The sequence below is a fragment of the Monosiga brevicollis genome, genomic scaffold (genome assembly GCF_000002865.3).
Source record: "Monosiga brevicollis MX1 MONBRscaffold_6 genomic scaffold, whole genome shotgun sequence".
Lineage (NCBI taxonomy): Eukaryota > Choanoflagellata > Craspedida > Salpingoecidae > Monosiga > Monosiga brevicollis.
In genome coordinates this window covers 624,441-650,275 of record NW_001865043.1, presented here as the reverse complement: position 1 = coordinate 650,275, position 25,835 = coordinate 624,441, and the positions used below count along the sequence as shown (strand labels likewise).

General features: G+C 54.6%; 6 protein-coding genes across 6 annotated transcripts; 2 read left to right on the top strand and 4 right to left on the bottom strand.

The window, feature by feature from the left end:
* Positions 1–132: 132 nt before the first annotated feature.
* Positions 133–806, bottom strand: MONBRDRAFT_24242 (uncharacterized protein; the record flags this gene model as incomplete). The annotated part of the gene is made up of 2 exons (XM_001744450.1): positions 133–412; positions 736–806. The coding sequence occupies 2 exons, from the start codon at positions 804–806 to the stop codon at positions 133–135; spliced, it is 351 nt and encodes a 116-aa protein (XP_001744502.1).
* A 136-nt stretch (positions 807–942) lies between these two features.
* On the top strand, positions 943–2,720 carry MONBRDRAFT_31854 (uncharacterized protein; the record flags this gene model as incomplete). Its single annotated transcript, XM_001744645.1, has 8 exons — positions 943–970; positions 1,049–1,197; positions 1,272–1,393; positions 1,523–1,560; positions 1,622–1,697; positions 1,800–1,989; positions 2,075–2,413; positions 2,444–2,720. Exons 2-8 carry the CDS (start codon positions 1,103–1,105, stop codon positions 2,718–2,720), a joined length of 1,137 nt encoding a protein of 378 aa, XP_001744697.1. The 5' UTR covers positions 943–970; positions 1,049–1,102.
* A 147-nt stretch (positions 2,721–2,867) lies between these two features.
* MONBRDRAFT_31853 (uncharacterized protein) lies at positions 2,868–10,604 on the bottom strand (the record flags this gene model as incomplete). The annotated part of the gene is made up of 26 exons (XM_001744449.1): positions 2,868–2,972; positions 3,162–3,265; positions 3,347–3,511; positions 3,604–3,713; positions 3,811–3,972; positions 4,064–4,170; positions 4,500–4,562; positions 4,659–4,805; positions 4,945–5,044; positions 5,136–5,257; positions 5,386–5,448; positions 5,553–5,692; positions 5,858–5,907; positions 5,990–6,059; positions 6,178–6,250; positions 6,538–6,652; positions 6,770–6,843; positions 6,935–7,018; positions 7,134–7,196; positions 7,339–7,401; positions 8,146–8,831; positions 8,991–9,560; positions 9,860–9,974; positions 10,165–10,219; positions 10,269–10,371; positions 10,484–10,604. The coding sequence occupies 26 exons, from the start codon at positions 10,602–10,604 to the stop codon at positions 2,868–2,870; spliced, it is 3,630 nt and encodes a 1,209-aa protein (XP_001744501.1).
* An 877-nt stretch (positions 10,605–11,481) lies between these two features.
* On the top strand, positions 11,482–17,106 carry MONBRDRAFT_7068 (uncharacterized protein; the record flags this gene model as incomplete). Its single annotated transcript, XM_001744644.1, has 7 exons — positions 11,482–11,497; positions 11,653–13,256; positions 13,401–13,664; positions 13,774–15,278; positions 15,416–15,653; positions 15,752–15,868; positions 16,012–17,106. The coding sequence occupies 7 exons, from the start codon at positions 11,482–11,484 to the stop codon at positions 17,104–17,106; spliced, it is 4,839 nt and encodes a 1,612-aa protein (XP_001744696.1).
* Positions 17,107–17,736: 630 nt separating this feature from the next.
* On the bottom strand, positions 17,737–20,929 carry MONBRDRAFT_16146 (uncharacterized protein; the record flags this gene model as incomplete). Its single annotated transcript, XM_001744448.1, has 12 exons — positions 17,737–17,900; positions 18,002–18,140; positions 18,248–18,388; positions 18,517–18,636; positions 18,710–19,020; positions 19,136–19,238; positions 19,348–19,549; positions 19,779–19,999; positions 20,130–20,204; positions 20,306–20,404; positions 20,483–20,590; positions 20,699–20,929. The coding sequence occupies 12 exons, from the start codon at positions 20,927–20,929 to the stop codon at positions 17,737–17,739; spliced, it is 1,914 nt and encodes a 637-aa protein (XP_001744500.1).
* A 4,369-nt stretch (positions 20,930–25,298) lies between these two features.
* MONBRDRAFT_3278 (uncharacterized protein) lies at positions 25,299–25,801 on the bottom strand (the record flags this gene model as incomplete). Its single annotated transcript, XM_001744447.1, has 2 exons — positions 25,299–25,412; positions 25,499–25,801. Coding segments are annotated over 2 exons (417 nt in total), but the record flags the coding sequence as incomplete, so codon positions are not given.
* Between the last annotated feature and the right edge of the window lie 34 nt (positions 25,802–25,835).

Genomic DNA, 25,835 nt, shown 5'->3' with positions numbered 1-25,835 from the left:
TGAGATGGCATTTGCAGATACCACAAAGTCGGTATTGAGTTAGCCACGCAGGCGCGCTGCGCGCTGCCCTGCGTTCTGCACCTCCTATACCAACAGAAGTCAATAATTGGAAACACCGATGACTCACCGTGTCTATCTATGATGCGGGTGTAACTTGTGCTGCAACCATTGGATGTCATCACACACACACACACACACACACACACACACACACACACACACACACACACACACACACACACACACACACACACACACACACACACACACACACACACACACACACACACACACACACACACGCACACACACACACACACACACACACACACACACACACACACACACACACACACACACACACACACACACACACACACACACACACACACACACACACACACACACACAGCTGACAAATGCGCGAAAGGGATCTCATGTTGTGCTTTCACAATCTGTCGCGTTGAGTAAAAGAAAAGTGTGTGTTACACACACACGCGCGCACATGCTCACTCGCGGGCCACCCTCGAAGGTCGAGCTATTCAACTTGCGGTTGGGGTCACGACGCACGGTCGCTCGGGTGGTTGTCAGCCATGCCCGAAGTAGCCGTCACCACAACTGCAGGCATGGCGAGCACAGCCAAAGGCGGGTCGCTGCGAGCGCAGCTGGCTGCGTTCGAGACGTCTGAGCAGAACGGGTTCTTGCCCCTTGTGCAAGCCAAGGATGTTCGCCTACCTGCTGGCTGGCAGGAGCTCGAGGTGGGCCGCACACTGACCCAGTGCCATGCAGGGCAGGCGTGGTTCCATGGCGCGCCGTTCACAGCTCACATCACCTTCTTGGACGCAATCCGTGTGTTGCACAGGCCTTGTTGTCGCAATTAAGTACGGCCATGCAGGATCCCGAGGCCTTTCGATCTACGCTTCTCCATGCTGCGCAAGCTGTCTTGGATCCGGAGCAGGAACCAGAAGAGGTGCGGTCGAAGCTTCGATGTCCATGCTCGCGGTGCTCGCGTAACGCCTCACCACGCCTTCAACTTGACGGCATCTAGGCGCTCAGCCGGCTGCCCTGGCGTCAGCGAGCTCACGCCTATCATCTGTTGACCATGGCTACCAATGCCTATGTGTGGTGTGCTGGGGCAGAACAAGGACTCGACACAATCCCTGCTCCACTCTCCACCCTTGCCCATGCCGCCGGCAGGTTCGTGCCTTGACCCATCGCGAAGCGCCTTCCAGCTTCTGACTCGCCTCTCACCCGCTGAAAGCAACGCATAGACTGCTGGGCATCGCACCAATCGCCACGCACTACACGGTGGACATGTTCAACTGGAACCTACGTGATCCCAGTTTACCCCCGCTGGCCGACAACATTGACATTCTCCACTCGTTTACCGGCAGTAGGTCGATGTCGTTGCATCAAAGCAAGAGCTCACCCCATTTGGGGTTGGTGGTACGCCCGATGATGAGATGAGCCGACACGACTCAACTCATCCTGGCCAATTTTTTCACGAATTTGTGCACCTTAGCTCCCGACGAAACTTGGTTTTACGCTGTCACCACAGAGGTGAGCTTGCCACGCCTATCGTGGGTCGTGCCGACGCTATTCTCACACCAAGCTGGGGTAGATTGAGTACCGTGGCGGTGTCAGCCTGCAACACATGTTGAGTGCCATTGAGGCAGCCGCCAAAAAAGATAGTGCAGGTGAGTGATTGCTCTGTCAAGCGCCATTTGATTAGATTGAACCCTCATATCAAGCTTCGCCGCTGGATTTCTCCCTGGTCAAATACGCTCTTGCTGCGAAAGGCGTCACTGCTGCCCTCCACGGCGTGAGCGCATCCATCGAAGCCAGTCAGGCGGCACTGCACCGCATGCACGAACATCTGGACCCAGATGTTTTCTACAATCAAATCCGCATCTTTCTTGCGGGCTGGCGCAATAATCCCAATCTTCCCAATGGTGTTGTTTACGCCGGCGTTGACCACGAGCAGCCTCAGTGCGTTGAACACCGCCACTCGATCATGGCACTCTTCGTGCCGAGCCCTCACATAATCTTCGTCTTTGGCCTATGACATACTTAGGCATTATTTTGGCGCTTCTGCTGCTCAGAGTCCAGCCATTGCGGCCCTGGATGTCTTCTTGGGCGTACGGCACGGAACAGCGGGTGACGCGAGCACGGCCGTCGAAGATCCGGACAAGAAGACAGAAGTGCACTACCTCCAAGCTATGCGTCATTACATGGTGGAGCGACATCGTGCTTTTCTATCACAGCTTGCCATTGAGCGTGAGGTCTTGCAGCATTTCTTGCCCGAATCCTCACAGGCAGCACGCGATGCCTATGCTGGTGTGGCGGCGGCTCTCAAGGCTTTCCGCGACGAGCACCTCCGCATCGTAGCCCGCTTCATCATCAACCCAGCCCGGTGCGTGCGAATCATTGCAATGACTTGCAGTTCGACCAGTTGCCCACCGCTCTTTGTCTCTTGCCTGCAGCCCCCTGTCAATGCAACGTCGCTCAAAAGCCAAAAGCCAAACAAACACGCAACAAAATCAAGAACCAAAAACAAATTTGTCTCATGCCTCTTCCGTGCTTACCCTGCTTTGGTTGACAGCAAAGTCAAGGGTGACGGTGGACCGGCCGAGCGTGGTACTGGTGGCACTGAGCTCGTCCAATTTCTCAAGGATGTGCGACAAGATGGCTACCAGCGGGCGCTCAGCACTCTGAATTAACTCGGATGCCATCTCAACCGACGAAGAAATGCGCCTTGCCTGGCATGAACATTAAAAGCAAGCTTTATCTTCCGGTCGCGAGTCCTCCTGCGATGCTGGAGATGGGCACACGCCCCCTACTACCCAGCATGATATTTTTCATGGGGCTTAAGCAGCACTGTTCAGTTGGTGAAACATATCAACCAACATGTCAAAGTTTTCATCGTTGAGAGCATCAATCACTCGGGGAATATGAGGCTTGCCGTTGATACCCTGCCAAAGTAGCCATAACATGGTTATGAGTAAGCACGCATTGCTTTTTTTCTTCTTCTGAGCTCGATCACTCGTCTCGTACAGATACCATTGAGTGGGTATGCGCGAGCGCCTGGATTAATCCCCGTCTCCCTTGCTTCGTGGTTGTCAGTGGCTGTGCAGACCACGTCCAATTCAGCACAAACCGACCTGAGCCTTGGCCAAATCAATGTACAAGTCCGTAATAATGCCATATAGACGTTCCAGATGACTGGGGTGGGCTTCGAATGCGGCCGTCAATTCAGCCGCGTGCACTGAGCATGTATGACAGCGTGGCAGGGTGAGCACGAGCCAAGGCGGGAGAGCACGAAGAGCAAGGCCAAGCGACAACTCACCAAGAATCTGCTCATAGTCGGGCGTCAAGGCCTCGGCCTTGCCCTCTTGCGTTTCCAGCTCTTTGAGCGCTTGTAGAATCTCAATCTTCTTTGTCAATTCCAGCTGTTCCCGCAGCATGGGCTCCAGTAGCGTGATGATGTACAGCGCTGCTTCTGGATGGCAATCTGCGGAGAGACACGCATAGGAGGTTCGCCAGCGATTTAGCCTCGGCATCAAAATTTGGCATTCAAACGGAGATGGTGTAGTCTGGGCGTACCCGCGCTAAATTCGATGCGCGCATTGCTTTCCGTCGCGGCGCGTAACACCACATCACGGACAATGCAGAGAGTGGACCAGTTGTCAGCGCGCGCCTTGAGTGAGCCATCACTACGAAGTAGCATGTGCTTGTGAGACATGGCCACTCCCAGCAACTTACATCCGCGTTCTTTCAGCGTGCCAGAGGTCGCTCTTTCATGAAATTTACCTCACATCCAACTCCAATTGTGTACCAAGATATGATGACTCAAACTGAAGGCAGGCCTTTTGCGCGGACTCGGCCGCATTAATGCCAGGTAGACACCTGCCCAGCCAAGCCATGGCTTGATGCACGTCAAAGCTGCCTTTGAGGTTCAAGGTGCTCAATGGTCTACCATTAAGACACGCAATGTCCATGCAAGTCAGCGACAGATGCAAGTGGCTGGCTAGCTGACGAAACAAGACAAGAATCAGGGTCACACCGGTTCTCATCAATCGGATTGTTGGTGCGCTCGTGAAGGGCAAGCGCACGGATGGGATAGGAGAAGGATCGCGCCATGGTCATGGGAATGTCAAGAACAACAAAAACCTGCAGACGGGGGCACACCATAACAAGAAAACAGCAAGTGATCCATCTCGTCACGCCATTACACGCAGGCCTGAGTGATTGCGGTGCCGCATCAGGTGTCAACATGAAATGGCAGACAATACCTCCAAAACTCCGGCCTGGCCCTCAATTGAGCGGACCTATGCACAAGGTGCGGTCAGGATGCTTGAGGAAGCCGCTGTGTTTTTTTTTTTGTTTTTTTTTTGTCATGCCACAGCTCTTTCCTTCTATTGACCCTCTCGCTTCAAGCTACCAAAATGGAGCGATTCATCATGAAAGCTCCAGTGCAACAGTCTGGATGCGAAGCCTACCTTCAAGTTGAGCTGGGATGTATTGCTTTGGAATCGATAGGCAGCGTTGACTCCACGCGTAGCCTGTCGTGCCACCAAGCGGGTTTGATTTAGCATTGTTGAGTGTTTGCAAAGTAAGCCGGGAGGCTCAAAATGCATTTCAGAGAGCCATCTACCCACTTGGTTGAGGGTAAAGGTGGCCACAGCCGCATTGGTCTTGGCGTCCAGCAAATCCACGGCCACATCGCACGTTAAGATCACCATCTTAATGGCCACCGGTGCTTCAAGCGACAAGACGTAGCTCGCCTCGCGGGCGCGCAAGTCAAACTGGCAAGACATTGGTTGCATCAGAAGTTTTGGAAAAAAAAAAAAAAAAAAAAAAAAAAAAAAAAAAAAAAAAAAAAAAAAAAAGCAACAAATTGAATAACAACATTCGAGCGTCCTGGTGGGGGCATACAGCACATACCGAGTGGCGGACTTCCAATTGCTCCATCAAGGTGGCGGCTGTGCCCTTGCTTTGCGCAGCAGCAAGCTGTTGCTCAAGCAATGCAATGGACTTTTCCAACCTGATGATCCGAGGTGCATCGCCATGTAAAAGTTGTCTGGCCAGGTCAAGAGGCAATCAATTATGCCTGACATGCGCAGCATCGTTCGTACCGGGCGACAGATTGCTCGCCTCCCGCCACAGTGGCATCGCCTTGCAGGGCAGTGGCATAACTTTCTGCGGCTGGATCGGTGGTCAGACCCAAAATCTGACCATTGAAGGTGCCCACAACGACCTAATCATTGACACCACCAGGCAAAACCTTGAGACCGCATCGTTTTGATGCGCCCAGCGGTAATGACAAGAAATGCCAGGACTGGGCGTCGGTACAGCAGGCGAATCAATGATTGTGACGTGTCGGACCTCCGCATGATGGCGGGACGTCGCTTTGGCGCCACAGATGGAAGCAATGCCTGAATTGAATTTCTGTTGAATGCACCGTCCAAACGAAAAGCGGTGCAAGCAGAGTGAGATGCTTCACCGGGTGCCTGAAGCCCTTCAGACGAGATATCAAGAGTCATTCACTGTACCATGATGTAGACTTCTTCAGGTGGGTCCTCGGGGTGCTGGGAGTTGAAGGCGTAAACTTGGACGGTGCCGTCGAGCCGTCCCACCAGAATCTCTTCCACACTGTCACCAGAGACGTCATAGGCGGCGATGGCACTGACGGCTAAAGGCAAAGGGAGAATGAGAGAGAGAGAGGGAGAGGAGAGGGAGAGGAGAGGGAGAGGAGAGGGAGAAGGGAATTGTTTGTGCTTTGATGACGAGCCAGCTGCTGCTTTTGGTTTCTTGCTTTCATCACTTTCTCGTCAAGGGCCAACCAAACGACACAAACCTGCATCCTCGCCATCCGCCTCAACCATCCAGATGTACTGAAAGCCATTTCTGTTGGAAAGCGGCCAGGCGCCATGTCCGTGGACTGAGTTGCCCATGACGCTGGAACAGGGCAAGTGCGATCCAGACTTACGCGCCAAGCTGAATCAGGCCAAAGGAACCCTGCTGGGTACCGAAAAGAAGTCGCCCATCCGAGTCACCTCCTAAGCAAGAGATCACCGTGAGTTCAAAGAACGGGCGTGGAAAGCGAAGCAAGAAGGCATTCTTGCACAAGCCCATCTGGACTGACTGCCACATGCGCAGGCATTTGACCGATCTTACGTGTGGTGCCGGTGCAAGATGCCAACGCAGAAGGGACTTCCTGCAGGCTGATTGTCAGTGTGCATCGGTTGTCCTGAATTGGCGGTCGGCCGTGATCGTGTGAGAACGGCAACAATGAGACAAACCACGGCGGGGGGGGGGCGTGGGTGGCTCAAATCACCTCAAGCACTCTCAGCACGCGATCAGCACATGCCAAAACAGGCTGTGGCGGGCGTCCCGGTGGCCTGGCCATCAAAACGTCGGTAGGTGAATTCAAGGCGCTGGTGGGAGTAGAATGTGAATCGTTTCTGATGCAAGTGCAGGTTACGCCTCGACTCACGCTTGGGCTGGCACAAGTTCACAGTCATCGGGAAGCTGTACCGTGACCATGTCTAGGATGGTCTCCATACACATGTACTGGTGGGTATCAATGTTGTCGATATAATGGGAATAGACGTGCTCTCCAGCGAGCTGCAACGTCTTGTCCCGGATACACCTTGTGGTTGGGAAATGCGCCGGGAAAGAACACACGTCCAATCAGGATAAACGAGGGGTAGGCGCGTGTCTTTGAGAATCAAGGGACAATTCTAGTCCAACTTAAAACTGATCGTACATGTGACGAATGCGCTCGGCCATGAAGGTGGAAATGTTGAAAAAGTTTTTGCCTTTCTTGCTGTATCCTCGCACCTACGTCAGGGAGCAGACAAGAGAATGAGTTGCGGCGGCGCTGGGGCCGCGTCGACCAGGGTTTGTCGTTTGTCAACAACACGGGTCCTACTTCGGTGTTGGCCGCCACAAAAATGCGTTCCTTGTATAGAACAACGCTATCAATGGGCGTTCCACCAATGGTCTTGAAGACGGGCTGTGAAGGAGGTGTTTCACAGGAGCCAACAGAATGAGCGTGGCAGGCACAAGCAGGCACAACGCAGGCACTTGGCCGGGAACAGCGCCGACTCTGTGTGGAAGCAGAATTGTACCTGAGGGACACCCTTCTTGAGGGCGAAAACGCCAACGGAGCCATCTCGGTCACCCACGACCAACTGTGTCAGGGGCGGCGCGATAGGGTGTCAGCGGATGCATCTCAACAAGCCATGTTGGCATGGTCGTGTGCTCGTGCAGAATCCCAGTCTGACGGAAGAGCGCAAATAGATTGCGCCTCGCATCAGGATCGCAAGAGCTTACTTTGTCTGCATTGCCCGAGGATGAGGGCAAGGTCTGCAGACACTTGCGTTCAAGGCCCGGCACCTGAGGCGGACGAAACCGCAAGGGGGGTTGATTCGGGAGCTGAGGAGGCGGTTTGAAGAGCTCGAGGCAGCAGTGCCGATGACGGTAAATCTGATCGGCAAAGCCGGCACTGACCTTGAGGTACTCCAGCGGTGTCAAACTGAGCAGCATGATGGTGGTGCACACCCGTATGGAGGTGGAACGTCGCCAGACAAGGCCCCGGACCCGAGCTCGAGGGTGTTGACTCCCGGTGGTGTTGATGATAATTCAATTCGCTTGCTTTCTCGTTTTGCTTTCTTTTTGGCAAATTTGAATTTTGTGTGTGTGTGTGTGTGATTTCATGTTCCAAAGCTCGTTGTCAAGGCAGCTAGCTGTAAAAGATCAATTTCCGGGGGCAATGGCAGCGGAACAAAGGGGCCAGAACTGGCAACTACTCGACTGGACGTTCTTTGGTCACTCCAATCGCCACTTTGACAAAGGATATCAGAATGTTACATGGCAGCAGCTGATTGGTGGTGTGGGGCAAAAAAAGGCTCAACCAAGAATTTCGGTGCTTTCTTTCAACACCTTCAGAAACAGCGCTAAGCGCTCGAGACCTTTGGGTCCAGCAATTGCATGTGCCGACTACACAAGTATACAGGATGACAGGATGGCAAAATGGCACGGTGAGCAAGGGAAAGGAAGCCGAACCAAAGGCAGACCATCACCAATCCCCAAGGATGCGAGAGAAGCGAAAAAAAAAAAAAATAAATGGGATAAACTAACCTGAAGGACGGTGGCCGGTGCCAGCCAAGAGCAAACACCAAGCGTGGCTCGTGTCAGGGCGGGTGCATCTTCGATGCGATCGGAGAAAAGAACGACAGGTTCATTGTTGAAGTGCTCGCTGGCCGCAATGACAACGTCCTTGATGGTTTCAGAGGTCGCGACAGTTAGCATGGCAGACTCTGTGGCGGCATGGGCCACAAACTCGTTGATGGCCGCCGTCACGCTAAAATCGTAAACGCGATCCAAGTCAATGGGCGAGCCGATGGCTGGGTTGGGCAGCTGGCGCACGACGTCTGACTTGGCATCACCGCAGAAGGCGAGGATGATGCGAAAGCCCTGCATGACGAGCTTGGTCAGGGCTGGGTTGAGTTCGGCGGCGATGCTCTGGCTCACGGAGATGATAACGGTGACATTGCGCATGCCACAGAGGGGTTGGTAGGTTTCAAAGTGCTTGACACGTAGACCCAAGGACTCGACCTTGAGAGCGACTTTTTGCAGCTTTTTCTTGTCCACTCGTTGCGTGACTCGAGGGGGCTGACCATCTTTCAGGGGCGAGACTTTGAGCTTGCTAATCAGGCATTGATGGCCTACGGCTGTGACAGCTCCAATGAGGCTGCCCTGAACGACGGAGGCACCTCGAAAGCCCATGTTGTTGGCCTTATCAAAGGCCTGGCTGGGCGAGACATCTATAAGAGGGGGTCAAATCCGCAAGAGACGGCAAGGGTGTCAGTTGAAGGGGCGGTCAACGGCCCCACAAGAAATGACAGCCAGTCGGCCAGAAGATTCCCAAAGGAGAGGACGAGGTCAGAAGGGGGCAAAGCACACGGACGAACGCGGTCACCAACCGTGTTGAGCAGCAAAGGGGGGAATGTTGCATGGGACAAAGGCATCGAGCACGGGCGGACTCGGCTTGCGGGATTCGAGCCAAGCGCCTTGACTGTCTAGACTGTAGGTGGGCGTTTCGGTAGGCTGGGCGTAGAGGATGCGCACATCGGCAGGCAGGTCTTGACCTTGCTCGACGTAAATGATGTCGCCAACGACGAGGTGTTCAGCCTTGACCTCGGCAAAGCGGCCCTCGCGGAGGACCAAGGCGGGGCGACTATAGCGTTTCTGAGACCAGGATTGTAAGCCAAGGAGGGTGCTCTGAAGGGGGGCGAGTTCGTTGAGGCCATATTTGTCCAGGCGGGCATTGGCCACGGTTTTGGAGAGGCCCTGGCAAGGGTTGACACCAAGCAGGTCACAGAGGTCACTGCCTTGTAGGGTGTGTGCCGTCTTGAGACCCTGTTTGTAAGCGGCTGCCACGTCGGTGCCGTCATGCGCTTCTGGGGCATGGGCAGGCAAACTGCTCGCAGGCAGGGCCTTGAGGCAGCTCGTGGCACGATCAAAGAGGCTGGTCATGCCGATTGGTGTGAATGCTGATGAAGCAGAAGCACGGGCGCAATGGGTCAAGTCGATGGGCAAGCCCTGGAGGGACTCCGGCTCTCGAGGGCAGGTGCGTGATGGTTGATACACGAGCTGGGCTATTGGTAGGTCTGCACTTCTACTTCATTCCCACGCCATGATTCTCTGCACCCAGCGCGATCGGTCTGAAGGAAGGTCCGAGGGCTGGAGACGGCTGCTGCAAGCTGCGGTGACGATGGCTGGTGGCAACAGAAGGGGCTGGAGCGGGGGCTTTTCGGACCCGCGGCAGAAGAGATTGAGCGTGAGTGTGTACACGGCGAGAGAGAGAGAGGGAGAGAGGGAGAGAGAGAGGGAGAGAGAGAGGGAGAGGGAGAGAGAGTGTGGCAGTGATCCAAGCCAAAGTCGGGCAGGAAGAGAAAAAGATCAATCTGCCTTGATGCGCAGCGGTCAGAAGAGGGAGGAGAGAGAGAAGAGGGAGGAGAGAGGAGAGAAGAGGGATTGAATTGGTTTGAGGGAGGAGGGAAGAGAGAGAGAAGAGAGAGGAGGAGAGATGAACAGGGGAGGGAGAGGCTGACAAATCAGTTCTTTCAGTTCTTTTGTTTGTATGCCTGGTTGGACCTGTAGAGGCGTCTTGGGCTTGATGACAGTTGGTAGCTGGGTTCGGATGGGGGTTCTATGGGTCTATAGGAAGACCCCTGATGTGAAACAACTGTTGCGCACACCTGTTTTTGTGGCGGTGGCTTCGACGCGCGAGCGCCGCTACCAAGTGGTCCAGACTAGCATTGATTTTCATCTGACAATTGGCAGGCGAATGGTTTATGCTGTCTATATTCGGGTTTTTATCGCAATGTAGCAGGACAACCTTCAAACTACAGAGACTTTGTGCTGCCATTCTTCAACTTGATGCAGCCGCCACTGCGCAAAGTGGATCAGTAACCCGCCTTGTTGTTGTTGTTGTGTTTGCGGGTTTCATGGTGGTCCAGTTGAGAGAGACGAGAGGGAGAGAAGAGAAAGAGAGAGAGAGAGAGAGAGCAAACGAGAGAGAGCAAACGACGCATCCATCTGGTTGTCGCGCGCCCTGCGCCCCTGGCCTCTCCTTTCGTCCCCGCTGGAGCTCCACTGCCCTTGTCTTTTTTTTCCGCGTACTTGTACAAGGTGGGGTAGAGCAGAGACGGTGGCTGTGGCTCAGAGCTCGTGCCTAGAGGTGTTGAGCTCCTGGTTTTGCTGAAGCTCTTTGCAGGTTTGTTTGTTGCCTGCCACTGCCCACCGATCTGAACTGGCGAGCGCGCTCCTTGGGGTCGACAACAGGACTGGTGCCCCACCTTTTTGTCTGCACATTGTCTCATCAAACACCCCATCAGACCAGGCACAAGGGTGGGGTGGAGGAAGAGGGATCTTGTTACGCTTGCATCCAGATTTGCTTCATTTTTGTCGCCTGGCACCATCATTGACGTCATCTGCCCCTCTTTTTTTTTTTTTCTTTTCCTTTTCCTTTCTGTAGTACTCATCCAGTCAAGCCGCGCTGCAGCTTTGGCGCGCCAGGTGCCAGCTGCTGCCTCAGTCACAAAGCAGAACACCACCGCCACCGCCACACATCAAGTCCGCTCTGCCCGTTTGTTCCTGGTCTGTTATTGCCTTTCTCCCATCCTGTATCCTGGCATGACCTGCCAAGCCTTCGTCTTCTGAGCCCTTGCGAAAATTCGAAAACGCTCAACATGACTGGGCCCTGTTTGTCTCATTGAACATTGGTCCAGTACCTGTAGGGTGTGTGGCCTCAGCTCTCTATGCAAGGGTGGGCCGGCAAGCCAGCTCGATCATGGCTCGGTGCTTGATCCTGGCTGCGCGTTTTTCAACCTAGCCCCTCTGTGTGTGCACCGAACTTTCGCCGCAACACGCCCGCAAGCCCTCCCGCCTTGACCTGGATTTGCTGGCGACATGAGCCAGAAGCCAGGTACACACCTGCCTCATCTGCTTTGCTTGTCATGTATCCCTCTCGCCAAGACGAGCGCCCACAAGAGTCTTAGGGCGCACACGAGCCTGGCCAAAGGGTTAATTGATTCACCGGCGCTCATTCTTGCTACTGCAACGCCCGCTGGTCTTTGGCAGCCCTTCCGGCCAAACCGGCCGACTTACAAGTCCGACCAAGAGCCAAAACCGCTCCGTCAGCCTCTTCGAATCCTGCGCGGCGAAGCAGCGGCGGGACAACATCTGCGGCCAAAAATGGCGAACAAAAACAGAGTGGCACCGCCGAGTCACCTTCGACAAGCGCGCGAAGCTCAACCGTGATCGCACGCCCGCCCCCACCCAACAAAGCATCGCCTCCAGTACCTCGCCGGAACTCACCCGTCAACTCACGAGGGGATTCCAAGCCAGCGCGTCCTCGGTCTCCGAGCGCCTCGGGACCCAGTGGAGCCCACAGTCCATCACATGAACTCGCTCGTAGCCCCCTGGCCATCTCCAGTCCCGCATCTCCAAAACCTCAACCTCGACAACGCACCTCAGCCGCAGAGGGCGGCAATGCTTCGGCAACCAACTCGGCGCCCTCCTCCAACAGAAACTCAGACCAAGCCACAGAGGTCTCTCCACCGCGAGGCGCCCGACCTTCCCTTCGCCCCAAACCAGCTGCGCGGCGCATATCTGATGCACCGCCCGGCCATGTCACCACTCTTGGCGGTGTGGCAGACGCCGCGGCGGACGCCGCTCAAAGACGGCGCGGCTCGCTATCACCCACCTTTACATTCGACGCTAAACCAGCGGCCCCTATTGCTGGTTTGCGGCCTCAGTTGCCTCCGCGCCGCCAAACTGCAACGGTTTCGTCCTCCCATAGCCGTGATACGCCCACGAACAGTGGCACTGAGTCCAATCCGGCTGCCCCAGCCGACACCGAAAGCAGTGCCCAGGCTCCAATCATCGTGCCGGTGCGACCCAACCCCAAGCCGCGGCCCAAGTCTCAGGATACGAGTACTTTGCGCGCCCAGTCGCTTTCCATGAGCGAGGGATCGGGTGTTCCCGCTATGCGACCCAGCGTGCCTCGACGCACCATTTCTCAACCCGCTGCTGCCGTGGCAGCAGCGGCAGCCGCCGCGGCCAGTGCCCAAGCCGTTCCTGCTGAGCGTGGGCAAAAACCCTCGCCCAACGCCACCCGTCGCATGGCTCCCATCCCGGACGAGGTCAAAGCAGCGCGGCTCAAAGCCAGCAGCGAGCCTGCACACCCAGCAAATCCCCCGCCCCCACCGCCCTCAGACACACCCTCACGCACCTCAACCGAGTTGGCCCAAGACACCCGTGCTTCAGACTCAGCCTCCACGAGGAATTCCAGCTCCGTTGCAGCATCCTCGCCTCCGGCTGTGCGCGGCATTAGAGCCAAGCCTCATGGTGGGCGAAGCCTGGTGCCCCCGCCCCGCCCTCCAAAGGTTGCACTTCCTCAACATCTGGCAAGACAGGCTGAGGCAAGCGGTCGCCCGAAGCCTGCTCCGCGCCGCTCCAGCTCAACCTTCCTCTCAGCGACCAAGCTGTCCCAATCCTTCCGTCTGCAACCTCCCAACAAGACCTCCACAGATAGTAGTCCAACGCTGCCAACCCGCAAGAATAGCCTCCCCACAGATCTTGGAACTTCCCCATCCAAACCGGATGACAATGCCGAATCTACTTTGGAAAAATTAGAAGATGATCAACCGGCAGAATCCTTTTTCGCCGAGTTTTTACGACAGGTGAGTTGTGCTTATCCCTGTTTGGGCGCCTGACATGCTTTTTCAAGCATTTTCTTTTTCCTTTTTTCCTCCCTAATTACTGGTGCTGGTGCTAATGCTGTTTATTTATTTGTTTTTTATTTATTTATTTATTTTTTTTGGCAGTATCCGGATACCAATCTCCAAGACACCGACCCGTACGAAATCACCAGTTACACCGCCAAGAAGATGCGCAAGGCCGTCAAGTGTGAAACCAACCGGCATCGCCTCAAAAAGTATCCGAAATGCTTCAAGGCGCGGGATGCGATTGAGTTTCTCATCGATCGGAACGTGGCGGGTGACGAGCTTGAGGCCGTCCGCATTTGTGAGGGCATGCGTTGTTACGGCATGATTGCCAATGTGCAGGATGCTTCTTTTGGCTTTGAAAAGGTGTGTTGCCTCATTTCCACCAACGCATCCCAGCTTATCACGGCCCATCTCATTGTTCTTGAAACGCCTGGCGCCGTGCTGCGTTCTTGTTTGCACCTCGCTACCAAAGGGCACCGTGATGGCGTCGCGCCCCCCGTTTTATCGTTGGCGCGATGAAAACTTTTGGAGCAAGGATGGGCTTCAGTCTGCTTTTGGCTTTGAGGACACACGCTCTCTACCATCGGTTTCGGCGTCGGAAGACTCGCTAAGCATATCTTCAACATCGCGCACTCATGAGAACAGCGTTGCCTTTGTCAATCTGGGGCCATCCACCTCAGTCCCTCCCGGTACCGCATTACCTCCACCGCCACCGGCGGCCATAGCCGCACCCCCCAGCTCCAATTCACAGAACGCTTCAGGACGACCCTCGCCCATGGCTCAGGTCGCGGCGACGAGTCTGCCCCACGTATCGTCGTCTGATCCCGACACTCTGATGAGCCAAGCCCAACTCGCCTTTGGCATTTTTGGCAATCCTCCTCCTCCAACGGCCTCAACCAAAGTGCCCAGCACTAGCGCAACATCTACCACAACTGCCAGTCCAGCCTCCAATGCTGCCGCCTCTGCGCGTGCAGAGGCGCGCGCCTCGCTCGTATCCGCCCCCACACCTATTGCAGCGCCCATCGGTCAATCCCGGCCAACATCCGTGGCGCTTCGTCCTCCTTCAACCGCCCGACCTCCTTCTACCATGGCTGTACCATCAAGCAAGCCTGTGGGTGTGAACAAAGCCCTGGACGCTGCCGTGGCTGCGGCCGTGCTTTCACGCAAGACTTCTGTGGCCACTGCATCCGATACAGCTGTCAACGTTGAAAGTAACCCAGTTGCCACCCGCCCCCCAGCGAGCGCGACCTCGGCGAGTGTGACCCCGACGAATGTCACTCCAGCGAGTGTGGCCCCAGTTGCTGCTGCTACCCCCTCAGCCACGCCTCCTGTCGTGACAAAGCCGCCCTCAGACACTTCGAGTGGGAAGCCACCGGTTCTGCCGCCCAAAAAGCCCACAGTTGTTGGTGCCGCAGGTGGTTCAGCCTCTGCACCTGCGGCCGGTGCGCCACCTGCATCAGCACCGCCCGGTTTGGTGACTGGGGATCAGAAAGCGTCTTCCGTGTCGATACCAGAGCGCGGCTCGCCGCCGGACACTGCCTCAAATGCAGACGCTGACGTCAACCCACCGCAGCGGACGCCCTCAATCGCCAGCCTGGATTCAAACTCAGACTTTTCGGATCTAGACTTGGACTATGAGTTTGATGATGCTGATTGGTCTGATGATGAAACTTTTGACGCCTTGCAGGAAAGTCAGAACAGCACACAGAGCAACAGTCGATCCGTTCCTGTAGCTCGCCGCCATCAACCAGCCGAGGACGCACCAGCAAGGTCTCGGTCACACGGTGCTGGTGGTGATGACGATGACCTTCACTTTGAGGAACCAGACAAACATCTTTCGCCATCGGCAGGAGCCACGACCGTGTCCATGGATTATGGCGCCCCAGTCCAAATCGACGAGGCTGACTGGCATGATTCCAGCAAGGTCTATGATGTATTTCGCTCAACGGTGCAGGAAGCCTTTAACAACCCATCACGGTATGGCGATAGTGACGCTAGCAACGGCACTCGCCCAGCCACCCCCTGTTGTTTTTCTTTTCCTCCTTTCTTCTTTTAACCCTGTGCATGCCCGTTCTAGCCTCACCTGTCTCTTGCTTTGTGATGGACACTGTCAGGGATCCTATTTACGAATCCGTGGAGGAGTGTCGGCCGGCGGAGATGACAGCGCTGCCGCCACCAGCCCCGGCACCCATATCCGAGCTGCAATCAAAGCTTTGGCGCTATCGCCAGGATGTCATTGACTCGGGTATTGCTGATTCCATGACCAAGCTGGAGTTGCGGCGCCAGGATGCCATCAATGAAGTCCTCGAGACTGAAAAAACGTACAAGGCAAACCTCGCATCGTTCAAGAAGGTGAGCATCGTCTTGGGAGCAGGGTTGCCTGCTTCTTTGGGCGCCGTTGAACCGCACCAAAGCTCATTCCCTGTGGGATGTCATGTTCAAACCAACAGCAATTCATCGTGCCCCTCCTGGTGGCCGCTCGTACCAAAGTGGGCGATCAAATGGTCAATCGTGCATCGGATCATGATGACATTTTGTCCAAGGACATTGTTGAGGATCTTAAAGACGTGAGTTATCGTACCCCCGCTTCACTTATTCAATTATGTAATGTTGCCGAGTCAAAGTGGTGCTTTAACCGTAATATCTCGCTGTCAATGGTGGCTATGAGCTAACTCGCGCTTCTCGCGTTCGTTCATGATGTCTGTGGCAGTGTGTCGAGCGGTTGGAGCAGACTAGCAAAGCTCTCATCGATGACCTTGAGGAGCGGCGTAACGAGAATCTTGTCGTGGAAACCATCGTGGATAAGTTTGACTTTCATTTGGATGCACTGCGCCTCGCGCTTACCTACTACAGTCGTGTGGCACCTCCGGCCATGCACCATCTGGGCAAGAACTCCAAGCAGGTGGATCTCTTCCTGCAACAGTTCTCCGAAGCTAGTCATAAGGGTTTGACGATCCATAGCTATGTCATCGAGCCAGTGCAGCGCGTCGCGCGTTACCCACTGTTGATGAACGGCATTTTAGCGGCAACCCCCGAGGACAGTGAGGACTATGCGGCCATGCAGCGATTGATCCAGCAACTCAGCGACGTGGCGGACGAGTGCAATGAGATTGCGCGCATGGAAGACAACTACTTGAGCTTGTTGGAGCTTGAGGAAACGCTGGACATGAAGGGCCATGAACCTATCGCAGGGCCTTCACGAACTCTGATTCATCGAGGCCCCGTGAAGCGTGTGCTCATCAAGGATGGCCGTGTGGCACGAGTTAAGCCGGCTGAACTTGTGCTGCTCTCGGACATGGTTTTGATTCTCAAGAAGCAGTTTCTTGGATCAAAGAGCATCATTAAGCGGCAAATTCACCGCAAGCGTGTTCGGATCCAGGACCACGAGGGCTTGCCCGGGGATCGTCCCGAGGCTCAACACTTATTCATGCTCTTTCTCAACAAAGGGCATATGGCATCAGATATGGAGCCTTTCATCCTCCATTGTAACACCGCACAGGAGAAAACCAAGTGGCTGGAGGCTTTTGATCCGCCACGCGACGAGTCAAACTACTTGCATTGGGATTGCCCGCAAGTCGTGGCGATTGCTGACTGGGCGCCGCAGGACAGCGAACAACTCCAACTGAACATCGGCCAGATCATCAACGTGACGCGTCCTGACGAGGGTGGGTGGTCCTATGGCTACTACGCTGATCGACCGCGCAACCGTAGGTTGAATCCGGACAAGCTCTTCCCGACCAATCACACCATTACATTCGACCCTTCAAGCAGTTTTGCTCATCTTTTGCAGAGTAGCGTCATCTAGCGCAGCGCGTTGCACCAGCTTATCGGTAGCCGACCTCATCCTTTTTTGATGTCTTGAGGCCTCGTTCACTCGATTTCTTGATTCATCCCTTTTCAATCGTGTTCTTGTTTCTTCGTTTAAGCTAAGCGAGCTTCGGTGCTGCATGTTGCGTGTCAGCGAGTGCATCACTGGCTACACGATCCTTGTTTTTTTTTCTTTCCTTTTTCTTTTTTTTTCTTTGCCCCCTTTCGTCGAATCAAGTCTGGTCGTTTCTGTGGCGGTGCAACCCACCTCACTACTCGGCTGCATTCGTGTCATGTCTTGTGATTGTGCTTTGTTGGGGCCCTAATTTGTAATAATCTTTTCAATGCTTTTGCTGGTTAAAACGTTGAGACCATTGATAATTGACCTTGTCTGATGTGGCCTTTGTTTCTTGCTGGAAACGAGACATTTCCAGAAGGAGCAGAACACACACAGGTATGGCACGGCCATGGTCTGGTCTTGTAAAACAAAAGTAGGACGTTAATTTGTGTTGGGTTACGTCTGAAGCATGTCACTTGCCAGTGCGAAACCCAGGCCTGTAGGTCGGGCGCCCGCTCAGCGGCCCTTGTCTTTGGCCATCTTGTCAGCGTGTGCACGCACACGTTCTTTTCATGCCCGCGGAGGCTGGTCGTGTGTCGATGCCTTGCTCTCCGAGTCTGCATCACGATCGTGCCTTTTTTGGGCGCTCTCGCGCTCGAGATTGCGAAGGCCGGGAGGCAGCTGCACTTCTTGGTCGTCGCTGCCAGCATCCTCCATAAACTGATCGTAGTCATCTAGTCAGATGGAAAAGCGGGATCAAGCAGACGCAACAGTTTGGTAAGAGCAAAGCTCGCCGACAAGCACGGGTTTGCGAGACACATTGATCACTACACACGTTTTTCTTTGAAAGGCCGCGTGCCCAGAAGGTCCACCATGTCCTGTCGGCTCAAGACCTCACGGTCCAAAAGAAGCTGTGCCACCTTCTCAACGGCATCGCGTTTCTCGGTCAAAAGCTCCAACGTTCGCGTAAATGCCTGCGGACAGCGTGCGCAGTGTGGCAAGCCGCCACGAGATCTACATGAGTGCGCACACCGAGTAAACGCTTCAGAAAGTTTGGACGTGGCGGACACGATGACCTCACCGTCTGCACAAGGTTGCGGGCTTCCTCGTCGATCATTTGGGCCGTGGCTTCTGAGTAAGGCTTATCAAAGGCGGGCTCGTTGTCATCTGGCATTTTGAATGAGAGGTTGCCTACCTTGGTGTTCATACCATACACGGCAATCTGTGCGCGAAACCACGAGTTGGCATGAGGCAGCCCCAAAGCTTTGTAAACCAGCGCAGTCAAGAAGATACGGCAGAAGGGACCGCATGATGGGTGCAGGAGGAGCTTGCGTCGATGCGAACGCATACCTGTGAATATGCTAGACGTGTGACCTTTTGCAAATCATCCTGCGCGCCCGTCGTAATGCGCTCAAAGAAGATTTGCTCCGACACTCGTCCGCCCAGCATCATGCACATGCGGTCCAAGAGCTACGGCGTATGTGAGCTTGAGTAAAAGGCAAGCACCCGAAGTAAAAAAAGTAAAGATAAACGATAAAAATACCTGTTGTGTTGAGAACAGAAAACGTTCTTGAGGGAGGTATTGTGCATAGCCCAGCGCAGCCGAGCCCCGCGGAATGATGGACACCTTGAGCAGCGGGTCGGCATGCTCAAGGTACCAACCACACACGGCGTGCCCGGCCTCGTGATACGCAACGGTGCGCTTCTCCTCCTGGGAGAGCACACGTGTTTTCTTTTCCAATCCGGCAATGACACGCTCAATGGCCTGTTCAAAATGTTGCAGGGTGACCTCGGGGGCAAGGTAGCGGGCTGCAATCAGAGCAGCCTCGTTGCAGACGTTGGCAATGTCAGCACCTGGTCTCGGTGTTCATGTGAGCAGACGACACAAGGTACAGAAGATGAGAGACACATGCAAAAGGTTGGATGGGCCTTGGCTTGGGGGAAGGGAAGTTGGCTGCAGGTGGTTTACCTGAGAAGCCAGGAGTCAAAGTTGCGAGCTTCTTAGCAAGGTCAGCCTTGTCTAACGAGGCCAAAATTGGCTTGAGGTGCACATTGAAGATGGAACGGCGTCCCTATTTGGTACGTTCAAGACGAATCTGTGGGTGATTTGGGTGGCAAAAAGGCAGCCGCTGGTACCACAGCACAGAAGGGAGGAAAACAAAGACGGGGGTGGAGGGCTACCTTAATGTCGGGCAAGTCAATGGTGATCTGGCGATCGAAACGGCCAGGGCGAAGGAGGGCAGGATCGAGTACATCGGGGCGGTTGGTGCCGGCCAAAACAACAACGCTGTCGGAGCTGTTCATGCCGTCCATTTCGACCAGCATTTGGTTCAGAGTATTCTCACGCTCATCATTGCCACCGCCAAAGCCTCCCGACTTGGAGCTGAACACGCCCGAGATGCATTCAGGGGAGGGTGAAAATAAATGAGATGTGCCACGCGTGGGCGAGGGGGGTTCAAGGTTGGGGCCTCACACGTAAAGACAAGAGAAGGAAAGAGAGGAAAAAAAAAAAAAGGGAAAGAAAAAGGGAAAAAAAAAGGGAAAAAAAAAGGGGACCCCCCCCCCCCCCCCACCCACCAAGCCAGTGCGTATTTTCAAGTAACAGTTCTTACCGAGCACGACCGACGGCATCAATTTCATCGATGAAGATGATGCAGGGAGCATTCTTGCGGGCTTCAGCAAAGAGGTCTCGCACGCGAGCAGGGCCAACGCCCACGAACATTTCCAAAAACTCCGAACCCGAGATTGAGTAAAACGGTACGTCAGCTTCACCAGCCGTGGCCTTGGCCAGAAGTGTTTTACCAGTACCGGGCGGGCCCGACAGAATTGCACCCTGAGCGCACGCATACAAAGCAGGCGTGAGTTGGCCGAGCCCTTGATGCAGAGCGATATTGAGATGAGGTCTGAGTTTGTCCAAGTACTAATAATGCTTGAAATCGCGAATGTGAACCAATGCAGCTGACCTTTGGGATTTTGGCACCCAGGCGTTCGTACTGTTCCGGGTTTTTCAGAAAATTGACAAATTCCATGATTTCCACCTGTGCAAGGCCAAAGGCATGGTATATTCATGAGCTCAGCTCCCCTACACTCGAGAGGCAGCGTCAGAGAAGATTCGACACAAGGAAGCAGAGTTACAAACCTTGGCTTCTTCGCAACCAGCTACATTATCAAAGCCAATGTTGATGTTGGTTTCTTTATTCAGTTGCTTGGCAGTGCTCTTGCCAAAGCCAAAGATGCCCTGGCGCGAACAAAAACATGAGTGAACCAAGAAAACGAGGAAGCGAGAGGGACAGCCATGGTGGAATGCTTGACCTACATTTCGTCCACCGGGTGCACCCATGCCACCGGTCATAGAGCTGCTGGCGCGGCGAAAAAAGTAGATCATAACGCCAACCACAAGCAGGGTTGGTGCAAACTTTAAAATCTCTCGCCTAGTTTGGGTAAACACCCATGCTCGGTTAGATTTATGTCAAAGCGTTGATGGCAGAGCAAAGTATCATAAAGAAACGGTACGACAGCGGACAGCTGGCACGTACGCCACATTGGTTTCGGAGACATAAGAAACGGGAACCATTTGTGACGGCAGGGCACCGAGCTCACGCTGAGCACCGTCCAAGCTACGCTCAAAAGACTCCACAGAGCCAATGGTAAAGTAGGCGACGGGGTGGGAAGGCTGCAAACAGCACGCCCACGCAAGCAAAGGTGAGACAGCACAGCACACGAAGTCAAGCCCTTGTGATGGGCACGGCGCACGCCAACTCATGACGTGGTAAATGAAGCGCGCGACAACATACATCCGGCGAATCGCGCGCGTACACCTTGGCCACTGCCTTATTTGCTACCACGACATGGTCCACCTGCAGGATATACCACAGGCATTGTGTGCAAAAACGGTGCACAAGCGATTTCGCATGCGCATATGAATAAACCGAGACAAACCAAACCAACATAAAACAAAAAACAGAAATACCACCCCCTTGGGCAATAGCGGCTTGAGTGTGCAAAAGCACAGTCACTCATATTGCCTAAGCCCGAAAATTGGAGGCGCATAAAAGTACAGGGGCACACGTACCCGGCCAGTCTCGAGGAAGTTGCGGCGGAAATCTTGCCAATTGATTTCGCGCATGTTGGGTTCAGATGAGAACACAAAAAGGCTGGTGATACCGAGAAAGCCAGCCGTGATGAGAAGAGGGCGATTTTTGGGATCTTGCAGCCACTTGAGAATCTCATCTTGGGGCTCCTTCTCAGGACCACCCTTGTCGCCACCCTTGTCGTTGTTGTTATTGTTGCCTTTACGGGAGCGGGCTGAGCGTTCTGCGTTGGCCTCGGATTTGCTACCCGAGTTGTCCTGACGTGACTCGCCGCGTTTCACGTCAGTTGTGCGGCGTGGACCCGAGCGACGAGGAAAAAAATTCTCAAACCCTACATGCACAAGGCAAGGCGCACACCCAAAGTTGGTAGTTTCGGAGTGAGAGGGAGAATGCAAGATCACCCGCTGGTGCCTGGAAAAAAACAAAAAAAAACAACAACAAAAAACAAAAAAAGAAGAACAAAACCCATTCAACCCATTGAGCACCTTTGGGTGGGTCAGCCAGAAGGCGGCGCAAAGTGTGAAAGCCTGCCTGTGATCAAGGTGGAGGTTGCAGGCCATGTCGAGTAAGACTTAAGCTGAAAGAAACTACCTCACTTCTCAGTTCAATGAGGACAACGAGCCAAAGGGATGCCAGTGCAACCATGACGGCTGGTTGTGCCTGGAAAAACCACAAGATTAAAGGGGTCGCATCTTACCTGACGAGGTGTCGAGCCAACGGCTGACCCGGCCACGACTAGTGAGGTGCCGCAAGAAGCGCGGGCAGCGATAAAGCACGGGCCATGAATATTGTCATGAGTCGTGGGTATGCGAGGCCACGGTGAACGCAAAACAGGCAACAGCCGGGTCATGGTGGACCACCTTGCTATCCCACCAGACAGGAAAGAGGGAGAGAGAGAGAAAAAAAAACGAAAGGGTGTGTGTGTGGTGGGCCTGCTATGGGCTGAACTTACCAGTATGCAGGCGCAGCGCGCAGCCCACGCGAGTCACGGCTCGCAACATGACGGCTGGCAGTTGCAAAACCCAATGTCTGCGGCAGGGAGCAATTGGCACGTGTGAGATGTCTATTTCACCTCGTGCGCAGTGTGCAGTGTGCGCGCCGAGTTGGCTGGAGTCGTCAAGCAGGTGTCCAAAAAGGCGGTCGTTTTGTGTGATGTGTGTGCGTCGCAGATGACCCCACATACCACAGAGGTGGCGCCAAGCCAAACTGACAACAAAGGGCACTGAAACAAGTAGTGCCAACAGCCGTACCGCGAGCAAACACGCCCTGCGCGACCCGGAAGCCCAAGGTTCACCGAAAAAAAAAAAAAAAACCAGCGGGGCCTGAACCAAGGACCAGGCAAATGCAGGCTTTGCGCTTCCATCCGGCAATGAAGGGGAAAGCGCAACAACACCAATGTACAACACTAAAACATCAAAACACAACAACACAGCATCCCAAGTCAGGGATGTAATGTGGCGTAACGTCATGGCAGAACGTTATGATGTGTCGCATCAACGGATCAAGTTACAAGAGGTAAAGTTAAGATTGGGGCATGCTGACGCTCATTTCTTTGCTGTTGCTGTTGCTATTGCTGCTGCAGCTGCGCAGGTCGGTGTGAGTCGGCGCGGCTGTCGATTTCGGGTCGCATGATGGTCATGGGCGCTGGTTGGGAAGAATGCAGTGGTCTAGTGGGGGGTTGCGCTGTACGGCTGCATTCACGCTTCTGCCCAACATAGATTGGAATACGACGCGCCTGTCCTGCGACCAACTACACTTCTCGACCACCCATCGGCAGCATGTCGACCCTTCGCTTGTATCGCCAACTCTTGAAGGAGGCTCAGGGCCTGGCCGCTTACAACATGCGGTGCGTTTTGACGCTCTCAAACAGGGTATCCTTGGATTACATTGCTCACTAAAGCCGGTGCCGCGTCTGCAGGGAGTACGCCAAGCGTCGCATCCGTCAGGGCTTCAAGCTGCATGCGACCGAGCAGGACCCGGCTGCCGTGGAGCGCTTGCTCCAGAACGGTCGCGAGCAGCTCGACCTCGTTCGCCGCCAGGTATGCTTGTCCTTTTACAATTTTACTCTTCTTCTTAGTGCATGGCCACAGCGTGCGCATTTCTTGCAAGTTGCCTTGTCTTGCATGGTCGTCTAGCCAACAAAACTCATGCACAACGTTGTGCCGATAGCGTACCATCATGCAATTATGGCAACCGACGGCCTCGAACTACGTCCTCCCTGAAGCGCAGCGCGCCCATTAAACAGACCGGAACAAGGGCGTCCTGTTCCTTATCCTCCCGTCATTCCTTGAACCCCTGATGTCTGCTATTTGACCGTGTTGCATAGTCCCTTGACCGGGCTTACATGCCTGAGACCATCCAATCGATGTACCCGGAAGCTTTGTGGTGCTGGTTCGACAAAGGACGGTTCCGACCTCTGATATGATGCCAGGTTCATGTTATCGACTGAAGGGGGGCAGAGGCAGCGACAAAACTCTTATGTAGTCTCCGTCAAACTCTTATGTACTTGGCGTCAGGAGGTAGAAGGCGCTGTCGTGAGATCCCAGGCCAGCCACCTCGAGTGACTCGGAGCTCGTTCCAACATTGACATGTTGCCAAAGGTCCCGCACCGCAAAACGCGTTGCTGTGGTAAACACCTCAAGCCATGCAAAGTCGACTGTGAGCGTCAGGTTGGAGGTGCCCGCCGGCAGGTTGTTGACCACAAAGAGGGCCACGCTCCCATTTGGTTGCGGCTTGGCCCAGGCTTCAGCCTGGACGGTGACCACGGGGCTTGGGGCTGCTGCCCGTGCTGCCAAACACAGGGCGTCTGCCGACTTGAGTTGGCCGAGGTCAGTGAGTGTAAAAAGCTCGTTGCTACCATTGTGAAAGGGGTACATTTGAACTTGAGGCCCAGCCGGTTCTCCGTTGCCAGCCCAAATATCTAAACACGTGGTTGAGCCGTGGCTGCACAAGCCTGCAGGCTTGTTCAAGTTGAAATCAAACCGCTGAGCAGGGTCACTGGTGTCACACTCCTTCACTTGCACGTGGCTGCTGTCTGCGCCGGAAAGGCAGAGCTCTTGGGGGGAGATTACCCTGCCCGTCTCTGAATCGTACGACCACCGCTGCTGTGTCATGTCCGCATCGTCGCAAGCCACAGCATAGACAGTCGTGCCCATCACCACTGGTGGAGGGGGCGCCGTGTCATTCCAAACGTGCACCCGGGTACCGGGATGACCCGCATATTGTTGATTAACAGCAATGGCCTCCCGGTTTGATACAATGTCCCAGATGCCATCCACTCGGACGTCATCAAGCAAATCAAGTCCCAAGATGAGGGGCGAGCTCACGACGCACCAAGCACCAAAGTGCGCGCGATTTTCCTCATAGGTGCCCAGGTTCCCCACTTCCAACATATCCGGGTCTACCAATGCATCGGCATACCCAATCACGTGAGAAACAAAACCGAACCAATTACATGCAAAAAAAAAAAAAAAAGCAAAGCCAAGTAAACAAAAATTGCGTTCCTAACAGCCAGGCACGAAGACAACCATCATAACAGCCTTGGCTTGAGAAAAGTGCCCCCCCCCGGGCAGAGAAACAACGGCTTACAGGCCCAACACGACGGGTGACTCAAGGGTGCCTGGCCTTGGTACTGAACAGTTGTTTGGAGGTTGCTGAACACGGAGCTCCAAGTTGAGGTAATGTCGGTGCTCGTGCTAGTCCCCATCGCAGCGGCGTTGCATGAGCCAAGCAAAGAGAGGTGGGCCAGAGCGAGATGGGACAAGGCAGATTTTGCACGCACCGGTACCAATTGAAATCGCAGGTAGCACTGGGATCGGAAGGCTGCGCCGTGTTGTGACAGTTTTCGACCAACACCTATGTGCACACGCACAACCATACAACCATGGTCAGAACAGTATAGGTCAGCGTGCACGATTGAAGGCGGGATTGCTACATGTGGCAAGGATCACGTGTCTGACGTACTTTGCGGCCCGTCGCATTGAGGAGCTGGGCCCAATAGTGCGTGTCCTTGAACTGAGAGCAGCCATCGAGCTTGACGCCATCGTAGCCGTAGCGCGTCAGCGCGTTGACAAAGCCCTTGTAAATGCGATCCACAAAGTCCGTGTCCGTAATGTTGGTCACGGAGCAGATGCAGTTGTTCATGTACCAACCCACCTAGGCAGATGCTACCGTTCGTGAGCCCCTGCAACGCTCTTGCACGGCGATGGCATTGGACGAGACAGGATCGCAGATGCATGCACCTTGAGTCCAAGTGCATGACCGTGCTCCACCATGGCCGTCATGTTGGGAAAGCGATCGGTATTGATGAGTGGTGTGCCGTCTTCTGAAAAAAAGCTACCTTGATGGCCGGCGCCACAGGCTTGCCAGTTGTCGTCCAGGCCCACATCTTGATAGCCTAGATCGTGCAGACTGGTGGGCTGCCCGACCACCAGCCGACTTCGGTTAACCATGGCAGCCATGACGCTCTCCATCTTGCCTTGATCAATGTCGGCATGGTAACAGTTCCAGCTGCGCCAGCCCATGGCCGGCGTCTTGGCCTGACCATACGGGCCCTGCCCATGCACGACGCCGCCCATG